We start from the raw sequence: 15,990 nt of genomic DNA, 5'->3' as shown, positions 1-15,990 counted from the left end.
AATCCGCTGTTTCACCTGCATTAAGGAAATGTACACGCCTAAAATATGCATTTTATGTGGGTACCTGATTGCATCATTTTCTTGAAGTCGGATTTACCGAGAAAAGCCGTCCACCAAACAAGTGAGAAAACGGTATAAATTATTGTGTTAGAAACCGAAAAAAGCCACGAATTAGTCACAAGGCCCACAAGGCATATTTTTCCTTCCAAATACACCGAATGTGTCAAGCAAGATTGTAAAATTTGAGCAGGTAATTTCCCACCCGCAAAACGCGCGGTAAATTGGTTCTGAGACTTGTAGACTACACGCGACGCAAAGCAAGATTAGAAAATTTCACCGCGAGCTAGCTGGCATATATAGCGGCGCCAAAACACGCACGGAGTCAGTTAGCTGGTGAACAGCAACGCGATAGCATAGCAAAATGAACGCCGGAATACCTACTCTGTTGACTGTCTTTGTTTTCGCGTTTCACACAATGGCTCAATCGGTTTGGGGTCAGCACCAATGCCGATACGAGACAGTGAGGGTATGTGACGTTTCGGTGAATAACGGAAATGGTGGGACCGGAAGTAAGGGGGAAAAGGGTGACAGGGGCAAGGCAGGGCCGATTGGAATAAAGGGAGAGAGGGGCGATGACGGCCAAAGTCCCGATGTTGGAATTTTGATAACGAAAATCGAACAGTTGGTTGCGGGTAAGATATATATCGCAGGATAAAAATAAAATCAAAATCGTAATTCATAAAAACCTATTCTCAATGTATGCTTAGAAGAACTAACAATTTACAGTGTCTGTAGCTTGGTCTAGAATGCCAGAAGAAGTTTTATTTAACAACAGTTTTTTGTCACGACAACAAAAGTCAAGGACCGAAAGGTTGCGCCCGTCAGTCGGCAGCTAGTAGGATAATGCTCTTTCGGACGATTTGCGCTTTCAGCAAATAACTTTGCGGCCTGGTAGATTAATCTAACAACATTTAACAAAACTTTTATATATTATAGTCAAAACACTTGTATATTCACATCTAAAAGTGTACTCTAAAATATATAAGCCAGAATTTTGGGTAAAATTGACATGTTTTTGAAAAAGCGTTTTGTCAAAAAAAATTAATAAATAAAACTACTTGTTTAAATATTAGTTTTATCTCTTTTTATTAGTTTTATCTCAAAAAATATTGTTTTTGAAACTCAGATATGGAAAAAATCAACGAGACCATGCAAAGACCAATTTCCTGTCGCACGTCGCCGGTCGCTGGCTTCCAAACGCTCAGGAGCGGAAAAGAGACATTTTGCGACGGAAAATGGACCGTGAGTAAAGAACATTTTTTTACTCAAAGATGTCCACCAACTTGTCTTACTAATAAGTATAGGCGTCCTATGATATCGGATACTCGATAACAATTGGTACTATCTGTACTGGTTGCTATCGGTGCTTATCTAATACCTAATTCAGGGTTTCCCAAACTTTTTTAGACCACGGATCACTATTTGTAAATCTGTTTTTTCGCGGACCGCAATACAAAGCAAAAAATAAATAAAACCAAATTTTATATATTTACAAAACTGACAACATCAATGGGATGGATGAGATTGCTCCCCTCTGCTTAAATCATAATTCATCATAAATTCAAAGCGTAACAAGTAAGATTTACGATACTGGATAGCAAAAGCTTTCAGTATCAATAAGTTGTGAATAACTGCGGCAATTTAATTATCTTTAAAAGAGTACACATACCGTACAACAGGGTTCGGCAAATTTTTTCTAGTCGCGGGCCGCACAAAATGTTAACTACGAATTATGTTATTAAAATGTTAGAACAACTGTTAATCAGACGGGCTTCGGATATGTTTTTGCACTTAAAATCGTGTTGGAGGCAGTAAAGTGTTGGCGCAAAGCGAGACAAAAAGCGTTTGTTATGTTCAAAATTAAACCCTGACCTAATTAATATAATTATGAGTTTTACCTTTAATTTGCCATCAAACGCAGTGTTTCTATCACAAAAGATAAAAAAACAAAAATATATTATAGGTTTACAGCATGAGCTAACCAAACTTTTAAATGTAGGCCTACTCCAATATATGATAGCCTAATCTGAAAGAAACCACCGTCAAACGCTTAAAATCATCTAAATTGTTTTTTTGAGTTTAGCTTATAACGTGATTTGGATTGCGGCACTTTTTGTCCAAAATATAAGGTAACGGAATTAAATGTTAAGTTAAGCAGCAGACATCCCTACTATAGAGTGCCGAATTTTTGATACCTTTTGAAAATTTAGGTGTTCCAGCGCCGATTCAACGGAAGCGTCGATTTTGCAAGATCGTGGAACGACTACAAAAACGGCTTTGGCAGTTTGCGTGGAGAATTTTGGCTAGGTAGGTATATTTAGAATTTGGCCTATAGCCTATTTAGGTTATAGGGTCTAACTCTAAAACAACTTGCTGGTTGATAATAGATTAACCGATGATAATAGAAGAACTTTTCGAAACGTTTTTATTAAGATTATGTCGATTTACTCGACATTTTAGGCTTTAAGATTCATTTTATCAATTAAGCTACATATTACTCACTTGCTGGTTAGCAAAAAACGCTGACGTATAATTACAAACAAAGTAACAAACAGGCTTCAAACGAGATGGAGACACTTTTACTAATTAGCGCACAAATGGAAACACATGCTCAGATTTCAAAGAAATACTAATTTTTTTATATAAACTTTTGATTATAGCCTACAATATTTTGATTATTGACCAGCTTTGTTGGGTATTGTTGGCCTAAATGTGTTTGTGCCAAAAGCCTTGTGCGATATCTTGAAAATTGCATTCACCAACAGGGCTGGAGAAGGTCTATCAGCTAGTTAAGGGGCGAGGCTGCCAACTGAGGATTGACATTTGGGATTTTGATGGGGACCATGCTTACGCCTTGTACAAGTAAGTAATTCGGGCATCTTCCATTTTTTGCTCTTCGCTGTGCCACGTATAGCGGATTCAATGGCGAGACAGTACTTGGGCTCTAAATCTCCTGTTTTTACAAGACGTTGACACAGTGGTTACAAAATGATGCGAAAGTCGATTTATTTCAAAGGAAAGGATTTCTTGTTTGTGATGGAATTTTTTTTTTATATTTGATAAGAAGTGTTTCACATCTAAGTGGCCTACTATTTCTGGCTTGCCGCCAACACCTAAATGTCTATGCCGCATATTTTGGATTGAAAAGGACTTTTCACCCGTTTCGACTATTATGGATGACCTGAATCTTTAAAATTCGCCTTTACGAAGAGCAGTAAATATAAGTTCTGTTTTACAGCGGTAGACAACACAGCATATATAACATTGCTGTAAATAAGTCATTTTTGACTTAAGTCTTTAAACAACACTGACATATTATATGGTTTGATGCGGTCACGACTCTACTCGCGTCAGTTGATCGAATTTTTAACAGCATTTTATTTTTCAGCGCCTTTTCCATCGAGGGTGAGGACGACTTGTACAGATTGCACGTGGCTCGCTACAGAGGAACGGCAGGTGACAGCATGACGAGGTCAGATCATCCCGCCGATGGAATGGCGTTCTCCACTCGTGACAGCGACAACGATTTGTAAGTTTTTTCTTTGGTTAAGAACAGTGTTCCCTCTAAGGCTGTGGTTCTTTTTTAGCTTGCGGCACACTAAAAATATTATGTATTTCGCAGCACACTTTTAACAGAACAACAATAGAGTAATTTTACAATCGCTTTTAACACACGATAAACTATATGCAAATGTCTCAACATTATTAATTCGTAGTCAATAGTGCGTAATTAAGTCTAAAATACTTGCTTGTATGCCTATTGGTGATTGAAATAATTTATTTTCCGAAATTAACAAAATTTTCTCGGCACCTCTCGAGGCTCACTAGTGTGCCGCGGCACATGGTTTGGGAATTACTGCTCTAAGGAATAAATAACAAACAAAATCCCAGCGCAAGTCAAATCCCAGTCAAGTCATTGGAACAAGTCAAGTCCTTGTCATAAAAGTAAAAATTATTAAAACTGTTCTTCGATTAGGAGCAATAACAAGTAGAAAAACATAAATGCAACAATTAGCAGACAAATTGTTTTTATATGCAATGGTTACGATAAATAGCCCAATTAAAAAAAATGCTTGAAATCACTTTATTTCAGCCCAGATTTTTTGTCAAGTCAAGTAATTTGTCCAAAATACTAAAGTCAAGTCAAGGTATTTTGCCCAACAGACTTAAGTCAAGTTATTTGCAAACAGTGGCTCAAGTGCACTTTTGTCAAGTCAAAGTCTGGTTCTATACCTGCAGCTCATTTTCAACAGAAACGCGAAGAGCTGCTCGACTGGGGTTTACGGCGAGAGTGGCGGCTGGTGGTTCCGCAGCTGTCAGGTGGGCAAGCTGAACGCCTACTACGGAAGCTCGAACGGAGCGTGGCACGGCAACATGTGGCACGAATGGAAAGGAGCGTCGAGCACACTGGCCGCTTCCACCATGAAGTTTTCGTGCGGCTGAGACGTGGCTATATACTTGCCGGGCCGGATCTTGTATTTTAGGGGCCCTAAGCCAGGGGTGTCAAACTCAAACATGCCGGCTTGCCAATTTTTATCCTATTACTTCTTTCCGTTCCAAAGTTTAGAAACTAATTCTTTCTAATAATAAAAGCGTTTTTTTACAAATAATAAAAACGTGTAGTAACAGTGCGCATAACTGCATCTAAGTGTCCGTCGGTGAGCTGTCTTTGGCTTTTTGTTTCTTCACACCAAACTTTATAGTTATGTGAATGCTAGCCTCCACTACAATATAATGTTATAGTATTAGAAGTAATTGTTAGTTGTCGCGATTGTTTTATATTGTGAATAAACAATGACAATTTACTGTATAAAAAAATAAGTATTTTTTGACAATTGGCTGAATAAAAAATTAAGTAATTTAGGGGGGCTTGCGTGCCATTTTTCAATAGGTCGCCTTCCACATTTGGCACGCGTACCGCTTGTTGGACACCCCTGCCCTAAGCACTTAAGACTTTGGTGCCCTGTATGTGCCAGTTAAAATATAAAGACCGATAAACAACACGAGATATTATCCATTGGCATTCATCAAAACTAACAACAAGAAAGAAAACTAATTTTACTTACATGCGAATGTTTGCTCCTGATTGTTTTAACTGCAAAGGTTTTGCCCAAATCTTCAAATGCAATCTTACATAATTCATCGGCTTGTATATTATATAATAATCGTTGCGACCCAAATACTAAGCGTAAGTATGTAAGAGAGAAACTTTGGCGAACCAATTTTCTTCACTGAGATTTTTGTAAGCGAGCAAAACATAAGACATTAGCATTTATAAGTTGTAATTTAATTAATATGAGGCACGTATTCATATTGCTTCCGCGTATTTTGAAAATTATTATTACTCAGAAAATTTGTTAAGAACCAATCTTAACAAATTGAACCATATAAAACCAGGGAGTCGAACCGGAACCGAACCGGAACTTTATGAACCGGTTTTGGGTCAATTTTTTCCAAACCGTAACCGAACCTGAACCGGTTTTTATAAGATTTTAAGGAGCCGAACCGGAACTGAACCGAATAATTTGAAAGTACCTGAACCTTAACCGAACCCGAACCTGTAAACAAAAGCGGTTTGAGTCAAGTTACGCCATGCTCGAAATTTTATGAAAAAAATATGAATATTGAATGAAAAAATCGTTGATTTTTTATTTTTTAGATATTTCAATATTGAGTTGCTGTTTTTTTAATTAAGTCACGGAACTTCGATTAAATGACTTACAATTCAAAGATTATTCTCTACATTTATCAACCCACATTTTGAGATTTAACGCAAATTATATTATATCTGAACCGGAACTTTATGAACCGGTTTTGAAATAGCGATGGTTAAACCGGAGCTGAACCGGAACTTTTAAATTCCTCCGAACCGAAACCGGAACTGAACCGGATTCCGAAAAAAATCTTGAACCCGAACCGAACTGAATCGGAAAAGTCAAACGGTTCGACTCCCTGTATAAAACTACTGCAGTAGGCGACCCAATAAAGGGGGTATAAACCTCTACTATGTTAACTTTGTATTTTAATGTAACGTACTTGTCATCTTTATTGTCTATATATGTTTTTTTTATTTGGAAATAAACGACTGCTGCCGCAACAACTTTCGTCGCAGTAGGCTACGTATATTTAATCCTAAAAAGTAAAATTACCCAAATCAGATTTTTTTTTTCTTGTAATCAAAACCAAATGCTGCATTCCAAAATGCACATTGCACATACAATTCTTGAATTTCAACGAGTGCGTTTGTAGGTCACATCACCGGGATAAAGCTACAACGAACAATTAAATAAAAATATGGAATGGTAAAATTCTAATTTAATTAATATGAGGCACGTATTGGTATAGCTTCAGGATTTGTTGTTCAATTATCATTGGACATATTTTATCGGAAACAGTCATATAAAGTTCAAGTATAAAACAAGCGCAGTCAGCAACGGAACCAAATCAAACTGCGACTCCATTTTGGGTCGCGATCCATAGGTTGAGAAACAAAGATTTATGGGTTATAAACTTATAACTCGTGAACCTTGTGTTTTAGAGTAGCTTGCAATCTTCATTGTCTATATATGTTTTGTTCGATTTGTAAATAAACGACTGCTGCCGTAACAACAACTGTTTTTAGCTTAGTCGAACGTCGTCAGTATATATACGTATTTTAATCGTGTAAAGTAAAATCACCAAAATCAGATTTTTGTTCTTGTAATCAAAACCAAATGCTGCATTCCAAAATGCACATTGCACATACAATTCTTCTGAGAATTTCAACGAGTGCGTTTGTAGGTCACATCAACGGGATAAAGCTCACTGAACAATCAAATAAAAATATGGAATAGTAAAGTTAATTTCGGATAAATAGAAACTCATATGAATAACAGTTTAAGCTGACCAACTACAGTAAAAAGTGAGTTGACATTTAAATGCAAATATGAAAGCGAAATGCGTATATGTTGAAAATCGAAATCAGTGGGAGCTAATTAGCGAATAACTTAGATAGGTTGTACTGGCGTGGATAACAAATAAATACTCTTCCGCAAAAAAACAAGAAACAACATTTCCCCTTTAAGTCCCAGATAAAATTAGACCAACAAAAGCAGTGTAAGAAATCTGCAACATTTAAACAAAAGGCACAATGTGGCAAACTAAATATTCACCAGAGATGCAACTACTGTTCGAAATTTACACGTTGTTCTATTAGGCTGCGTCGCGTTATATGTGAGAATGTAAAGTTAAAATTGCACATAAATAAGGTTTAGAAAACAAAGTAAAGTTTGTAAACAGTGTTGCAATGTCTGCACAAACAAAATGCTCACCCCGTTAAAAATCGCTCACACCCGTTAAAAATTGCATACCGAAAATTTTTCATCCACAACTCGTTCGTTTAAAACAACAGTGCGAGGCACAGAGCGTATATTTAAATGATCCTAGGGCGGAATTCAAACGTTAAAAGGGTGGCACTGTAGTCTGTAGTGGCAATATATAATTAATTATTCAAGTGAGTGACAAGATGTGATTTGTTGTGACAAAGATTAGACAAATCGCCGCCCAAATGAGAACCATGAACACCCAGAGACGACGTGAGAAAGGCGACCTGAAACGAAAAAAACGTATGGTAAAAAGTTAAGCTGAAAAAAGAGAAAATAACTTTGTCATTAAGTGAGCTTTGTACTGGTGCAAAAATATGACTCTTTTGAAAGGATTTTACAATCCAGGCCAATACGTTAATAACCGTTGGTATGTCGATGAAGAATAATATAACACACCTGTTTGAAATATACAGTAATTAAATACATAAAAAATGCGGAACAAAATGTACAGGAATGGCTGCGAGCTTGCGACCTTCTGGATCAAGTTCTGAGGACGGTCGGGTCACAGCATACGAATAAAACTAGTTCTACGTCGTATAGTTTAAACTTTAAACGACCATATATGCAGTAACAAAAAAAAAGAACTTAATCGCCTAAATCAGTGGTTCTCAACCTTTTTTCTTTCATGGCCCATTTACGTTGCAAAACAAATCTGTGGCCCAATAGAATTTTTATGGAAGAAAAACCTTTAAAATAGGTTTAGAACAAAATACAGCAGAACCTATTTCAAAACAGATTATTTATTCAACTGTGCATTAGTGAGATACTTGCGGCTGAACAATAAATTTACATTCCTTTTTAATTCCTCCCCAAGCCATTATTCCTGTAAAATTAAATATTGTGACACAAATGAAACTAAATCTAGCTTATTGAAATTGGTCTGTGGCCCACCTCAAATGTTCTTATGGCCCACCAGTGAGTCATGGCCCACTGGTTGAGAACCGCTGGCCTAAGTAAAACATATACTTGTCGGAATAGGTCATAAATTCATCAGAATAAGGCCTAAATGTAAAATTACGCCTGAAACTGTAGGGATGAGACGATCGGGTGCCTTCTGTCTGGCATCGGCCGTTTTGGTGTCTACGTTTGGGCGCCCTAGTTTGCCACCGGATTTTTTGGCCTGTTTCGGCTTATTGGTGGTTAGGGGTAGAAAATAAGTTGGCGTTGAGATTATCAGGAAACTTGGTGTTGTACTTAGGGGTGAGGTTAGGCAAAATGCTGTGCTCATATAAGGCTTCCACGTCTGCACAGTGGACACTGCTAATGGCACTAACAAACAAAACCGAAAAGTTCGTCAATCTAACAAGTCAACGATGTTCTATATCCACAGCCTCTTGCGATTAACATGAGACAATCCCCTCAAAAAAAGTGCCCGAGTTTTACCTGAGGCGATTCCTGGTTGCCGACGACCTGCAAACAACACGGCTTGCCTCGCGTCTCGCCATCAGTACAAGGCAAGCGGGCACAACGTACTGGATGCCAGCTCCTGCGTAAGACCCAGTGATGCCAACCAGGGTGGTGAGGTCGTTGGTTGCAAAGGCGACGGCCACTGGCGGTATTATGGCCAGGGTGGGAAAAAGAAGGCGATCGGCCGCGAACGAACTGCTGCAGCCTTTGAAGAGGGCCTTGGAAGAATTTTAGGGAAGTTAACGTATTTTGATTTGTGTAGAGAAGAGTTGTTAAAACTGTGTAGAGAAGAGTTGTTAAAAATGTAGTACACTTAGCGAGAGAATAAGTGAGTAATGCTATAAAATGAATATTTTACACTTGAATATTTTACACTTCTAGGAATACTGAACGATAAACTTTCAAACTGTTCACGTTTCTCGGGTGTACGTGAGGGATTTTTTATGAGGTTCGTCAGAGGAAGTTTTAAAAGAAAACTTCCTCTGTACTTTGCTGTTAAGTTTCATGCACCTTTAGCGCAAGGTATTTCGTTAATTTATTTGGTGATTTTCGACTAAAAGGAAACTTAAACAAAAGAGATTTTTTAAACCAGTTGGTAGTAAAAGTAACAATTTATAAGGTGGTGCGCGACCAAAATGTCATGTTCAGTAAGGAGATACAAAACATATATATTCCGCAAATGATGGCACTGTCATGCCACTCAACAAGAAACAACTAAAACCTTTCTCAAAAAAACGTAAAAAATTGCACTTGGTCGAAATATACCTTTAGGTTGTTTCGGAGGGTAACGGCGATAATGGGAAAGTTTGTGGAAAGCGTGAAAACGGGAAACAGGCCGAGAAAGTAGCGGAGGAATGCGACGTCTGTGACGTAACAGGAATCCTGCGACAACAATCAAAATTAATTTTTAAAGAAGGATTTCATTGTTGAAACTTGCAATAAGCCTAAATGTAATACAGTAGAAATATCAGTTGTAGGAGCAATGCATTATGTAGGCCTATTGTATAAAAAATTGAAAATACTTTTTGACTACAAACTGATATATAGAAATCAAGACTATAAACTCCTATCTAGAATCAAAGAGATTTGATCTATTTGATCAAACGGTACTTTTTTACATATAGATAACTAATTACTATTCCATTGATTTTAGGTTGTGTTTGTGCTATTCTGGGTTATAAAATATTTTTTGAAAAATTATGACTTACTCTTAGAATGTGCCTTGATTAGTTATCTTGTAGACAAGATTTGTAGAAATAAATAATTTTGTAAACGACTAAACTAAGACACATCTGCGACATTTTAGAAAATATATATAATGTAACAGACTATAAACATTATCTACGACATAATTTGTGAAAAAAACAATCATTACTGGCGATTGTACAAGGTACTTGTGCTATTTTTGTAGCGAAACCTCTTGGCCCGGTCTTAATGCTACGTTATAATTGACTAACTTAGTTTTTTCCTTCCTCTGATAGTTCTATCCTGCAAAGCGCGTTCGTAGGGTATTTTTTAGACGACTTGGCTTAACCCAGTAGTTCTCAAACTTTTTCTAAAAAATTACCCAACGGTCCCCTAGCAATTTTTTCAATTGCTCGCGGTTCCCTGAAAAATACACACAAATAAACATAAAATAACACGTTTTGATGGGACGGGTGCTCTTACAGTCTTAGGTAGGCTATGCCGTATTGTAACGCTCACAAAATCACTTTATTTGAGTGAAACCATCACTATAAGTTTTAAAACCGCGACCGTACAACCCACAAAATGGCAGCACAGCAAGCTGTAGAAACGTAATTCTTATTAGCACAACGCATCATTATGACGTCACAATGCACAATCCAGCTCAAAGCATGCAATCACGTGAATGAACAACTAATCGTAGCTTTTGATGACAGGCGCAAACACGTTGAAATTAAAATGTTCTCCTTTAGGAGGTCTAGTTGATTTTTGGTGCTTCGCGGTCCCAGAAAATTGTCTCGCGGACCCCAAATGGACCGCGGACCCCAGTTTGAGAACCACTTGTTTAACCAATGTACTTTACAGATGAAATCGAATTGAACAGTCGCTTCGTCTATAACGCCCTCTTGTCATTTCAAAGCGAATCGCACACAAACCACATTTCGGTTTCATTTCGCGAAAAAAAAACGAACCTACCTGAAAATTGAGGGTGTAGACGTCCATAAGGGCGTCACTGGAGAAGCAAAAAACAGCGGTGAAGCCAAGCAGCGCATAGAAGAGCAGTATAAGGAGGTAGTCGGAGGCCAGAATCCTATAAAGGTTGCGTTTTTCACGGATAGGAGTCACCAGCGACGGTAGCGAGTGCTGGCACATGAACGAGTACACAGATACGCCGAAGAGGTTGGGAACGCCGGCTAAGTTGGCCACCGGTGGTTTTGCAGTCGCACCTTGGCGAGCCATGTGAGCGCTGGCGAGGGCTATCATCGTTATGAAGGCTGCAGAAAAAACGGCATTTTTCGTGAAGTGTTTATTTCAGGTGTTTTTTTAAACGTAAAACATCGATTTTTAGAGAAGTTTGAAACCCCTTTCTGACCTTTTTTTATAAAATGAGGCCAGTCTAGGAGTTTTGTATAACTGACGAGGTATAGATACTTAACCTTAAATTCGTTCGAAATATCGCCCAAATAAGATTTGACCTAGCACTGCGATGACAATAATGTCCAGGCAAATCAACACTAACTTCCCGACAAGCAGATATGCCACCACGAAAGCTTTGCTTTGTTTTGTTTGTATTAGAAAGCGCGTTCGGCTGTTAAAAGTAAATCTTGAGATCACATGGTACGAACTTTTAATTCATTAGAATTTTGTTTAAATCATTATAAGTCTGGTTGTGGAATAACTTGACTAAATGTTTTTTGTTAGATTTCTTAAAGCGCTGATTGACAGCAACTAAGTTTTAATTTCGTCTAAATATTTACTGACATTTATGGGAAAATTTTCCTTTATTACATCAGGGGGAGAATATGTATTTTTTTAGTTGAAATATCCTTTGTGACGCCCTTGAACGTGATATGCAGTCTGTATATGGACAGAATTTGGCCTAGTTTAAGGACATAAATGCTTTATACAAATTTTGGTGTGGCACATCTGCTTACAATATATAGTATAAAAATTTGCACATTATACACTGGCACATAACAACTATATATAAACTGTTGCTACCAGGCCTAGTCATAAAAATCACAAAATAACATCTCCTCTGGTAATTGTAATTGTTCACCAACGTCTCGGCAACTTATTTAAATCGCCTTCGTCAGGGTGAATGACATCGAACGCTCGTAGTACACGCTCGTCGCTCGTAGTACAGCGTTCAGTGTCATTCACCCTGGCGAAGGTTATTTGAATAGGTTGCCGAAATGTTGGTTAACAAATACAATTACCAGAGAAGCTGGTTTTGATCATTATCATAACTATGTTAGTCAGCTTACCTATCCAACGGCACAGCGTTGTGAGGATTTGCAGATACTTGGTTTTCTGAACACTGAAGTAGGTAAAAGGGCCCAGGACGACAGCAAAAATAGCCTAAAAAATAAAAAAATATATATTGCGCCAATTGAAAGGCAAGTTATCAAAGAAACATTAAAAACAGTTGAACTATTTCGTTTAAGTGCTAACTTAATTTAAAAGAGTTCAGATGGCCTAATTTTGATAGATTATATTAATTGAAAACAGACAGTATAGTAAGCAACTATTTTTAATAAAATTGGTGAACACATTGTAACAAATTGTTTCAGTTGGATCATGTTTTATTACAAAGGTTTGATAATGAAAGTGATATTGTTTGTTTGCTTAAAACACTTTTTGATTGTATCACTTACAACAAATATTCTATAAACATCCATTCTTGTCACAGTTTTTCCCCAGCAAATATCATTGTCCGATGGCGGATCGGATGAGTTTGCTGCACATGACATGTTTTGGCTGAAAGTAAAGTTTTAAAATAAACAATAGGTTGTTTTTTCATTAATTTGTTTTAAATAAAAAAAAAACATAAATATCACATATGGGAGCACAGCAAAAACAATTAGGTTTACTAATTTACAATTGGATAAAAACACATTTTTTGCAATAAAACTCTTAGTTAATCCAAATAAACAGTTTGAAGCTGGGCCAAACAAAAAAAACATTTTTTTTAATTTTTTAAAATTATTTTTGTTTCTTACCACACAATGTCTCTCAACGATTTTGGTACAGCAGCTGCATATATAGCCAAGTCGCCATAGAGATAAATCGCAATGCAGAGGTAGAACAGCGTTCTTCCAACTTAAAATATAACTAAAATTAGGGGCAAAGGAAATAAGATGTACCTCGGATGAGTGGGATGTTTTGAAGACAAGTTTTTGTGTTATTCTATGCCTACACCAATGTAACATAAATACTTGTAATAGTTTAAAATATACTTATTGTGGTCTTTTATATTCACTTCTAAGTCCTAACCACTTAAAAAATAAATGTTGCCTAATAATAATTAACTAAGATTCTTTTTCCAGTATCTGCCTTGTATTACAGTATGTATTTGGTAAAAACAGCAAACATATCACTAAAACTAAATTGGGCGGCTTGCTACCTTTGTTGAAAAACATGTCGGCCATTCCACCCATCTCCACTGCTTGTGTGATTTCAAATTCGTCAGTTTGCGAAAGTGATCGACTTCTGCTATAACCGGTAGCTGCAAAATACATCAAATAATTGCTTAAATCAGTGCTTCCCAAACTTTTTCAGTTCGCGACCCACTTTTAATGCAAGTTTTATTGTGCGACCCACAATGAGATATTACCAAACAAATGAAAAACAAATTAATCAGAAAAATAACAATATAATGCAATAATTTCCCGATCTAATAGAAAACGGTAATATTTAGAAATGCCTCGCAACCCACCTGAAATAGCTTTGTGACCCATCAATGGGGTGCGACCCACTGGTTGGGAAGCACTGGCTTAAATCTTTAAAGACATATTAAAATGAGGTAGAAAACATTGGTGAAAAATATAGCTAACTTTCTATGGGAAAGACATCATTTCGAGTACAAAGAATACTTTATTAAAACGAGGAAAAAACGTTTTTTTTAACATTATAAACACAGTATGTTTGAAAGTAACATCAATAGATTAATACATGAAATTTATTTTCATATTATCTTTTCTTACATGGAGCAGTATCAACTAACAAGTGAGTTTGCTCTGAATGATCTTTTGTCCGTATGCGCACGTTTGTGTTTTTGGAATAGTCATTATCACTGTATTCAGAATCAATTCCTTCAGCTGCATCAGTGTCCTAATATAACAAAATGACCATAAATAAACATATATTGCCACCATGAGGTATAATAAATAGTATAACAATCTAAAACCTCGTCAATTGAATCCTTCTTGTTTTCGCGAATACAGGCATTTGCAATAGAGAGAGACTCTACAACAAATGTTGTTGTGATGTAACTACATTGATTAGAAAAGTAAAAATTAAAAACCAGATGTTAAGTTTTTAGCTTTATACTGAATTGCCATTACGTCTATTTAAGTAAAGTAAAAGATTTAGGAAGTGGCTATTTGCCCAAAATGCTCTTTTCCACTTTTATCCTTATGCATATGTGATTAGGCATTGATTTAGGTTAAGGTTGGGGTCCCCGTTCGGGTTTGGGTGGGGTAGAATTAATTTTAAACTGCACCGTTTGCATAACTTTTATGCATTATTCTTAATAGATTTAAATTACTTTGTTAGCTGTGTAAATAGCCTGAGGAAGTGCCCATACGCTATCTGCCCATTGCGCCCGTTAGTGAACATATGCCAATTTAAACTACTTTAGTGTCCAGGTAAAAAGCATCTTCCAAGATTTAATTGGCTTAAACTTTTAATAGCTTCAACATACCTCATTGTTCCTAACACACAGAGAAGAATCAAACTGAGAAGCCAACCAGCTGAGCTCATAGCTTTTGGAAGAGTTAGTGCTCCAGTTCCAACAATTAGATTGAAAATGTAAATCGTTCCAACCTAAGTAGAAATGTTTTCCATTTTAAAGCAGTGCTTTCTGTTGCCCCGATTGCATTCCTGTACCTTCCCGCCAAAGATCTTTGGCATAGAATGCTGCCGTAAATCACGTCAGTGACCATTTGGCGTGAAATATCAACAGCCTAGTAAATTTATTAAAAAATAGTCATTTCTTGTCATATACGTTGTCTTAGTTTAACATAGGATTTTAGATAAAAGAATTTTTGGCGCAAATCTTGGCGCTCCTTCAGTTATGCAAAAAAACAAACAAAAAATACAGCATACCACAATGTACATGGTTTGGGTTAGGGTGGGTCAATTAATAATAACACTCGACCCACCCTCACCCAAACACTAACAATGTGCTTGCATATATTTCTACATGCACAACTGAAGGAGCGCCCAAATCTTTGGTGTCCACAAGTTATGGTATGCAGTCAGGTTTGTTACCGCCTCAGAATGTTTTCTGTTACCACCTTAGACCTGCACATATGTTGGAATATGTTTAATTATTCCTAAACAAAACTTACTGTTGGTGAGTACATTGTTGAAGGCTTTTATCCAACTTAGTTGATGGAACTGGCAAAATCATTGGTTATACAAAACCTATAAAATACTTCTATCTAAATTGGCTAACATAAAAAGGATTAGCATGACTAGACAAATTGGCGCTCGTCTAGAATCCTACCACAACGAACATTATTTGGGTTAGGGTGCCGGTTAGCGTTTGGGTTTGGGTGAGTCCAGTAATAGTGTTAAACAATATTACTTGACCTACCCACACCCAAACACTAACCGACACCCTAACCCACATATTATGCATTGCTTAATAATTATTTCAACGTTGTGGTAGGATTCTAGACCAGCGCCGACAAATTTGACATCACTTTTTGAGTACAAAACAACGCTTCTTACAGATGGAACAGCAAAACAAATAAAATAGATTCCTATTCATTTGATTTGCTTCAGTTCGCATAAACTTAGCGTCAGCGTAGAACGGCTGTGTATAGTATATTAAGCTAAATTGCAAACGCCAACAATTTTATCTGTCGTCATAAACCACACATTGAATAAGTCGATACGCTGCAAAATACAATGTCTTTCAATCAGATTTTTTCTGGTGTATTAATTAACCACTATATGAAGGACA

General features: G+C 36.9%; 2 protein-coding genes across 2 annotated transcripts; one reads left to right on the top strand and one right to left on the bottom strand.

The window, feature by feature from the left end:
• Window positions 1-475: 475 nt before the first annotated feature.
• Window positions 476-4,503, top strand: LOC146157416 (microfibril-associated glycoprotein 4-like). Its single transcript, XM_083388208.1, has 6 exons — window positions 476-692; window positions 1,187-1,302; window positions 2,271-2,367; window positions 2,826-2,922; window positions 3,449-3,589; window positions 4,314-4,503. Exons 1-6 carry the CDS (start codon window positions 476-478, stop codon window positions 4,501-4,503), a joined length of 858 nt encoding a protein of 285 aa, XP_083244334.1.
• A 2,723-nt stretch (window positions 4,504-7,226) lies between these two features.
• Window positions 7,227-15,536, bottom strand: LOC146157415 (putative sodium-coupled neutral amino acid transporter 12). Its single transcript, XM_083386694.1, has 12 exons — window positions 15,371-15,536; window positions 14,722-14,843; window positions 14,206-14,290; window positions 14,003-14,129; window positions 13,423-13,524; window positions 13,019-13,118; window positions 12,674-12,776; window positions 12,284-12,377; window positions 10,992-11,290; window positions 9,597-9,713; window positions 8,808-9,049; window positions 7,227-7,648 (listed from the first exon to the last, which is right to left on the bottom strand). The coding sequence occupies exons 1-12, from the start codon at window positions 15,383-15,385 to the stop codon at window positions 7,549-7,551; spliced, it is 1,506 nt and encodes a 501-aa protein (XP_083242820.1). The 5' UTR covers window positions 15,386-15,536; the 3' UTR covers window positions 7,227-7,548.
• Between the last annotated feature and the right edge of the window lie 454 nt (window positions 15,537-15,990).

The sequence above is a fragment of the Ascidiella aspersa genome, chromosome 4 (genome assembly GCF_963924565.1).
Source record: "Ascidiella aspersa chromosome 4, kaAscAspe10.2, whole genome shotgun sequence".
NCBI classification, from domain to species: Eukaryota; Metazoa; Chordata; class Ascidiacea; order Phlebobranchia; family Ascidiidae; genus Ascidiella; species Ascidiella aspersa.
The sequence above is the reverse complement of the archived record's forward strand: the minus strand, read 5'-3'. Positions and strand labels throughout refer to the sequence as shown.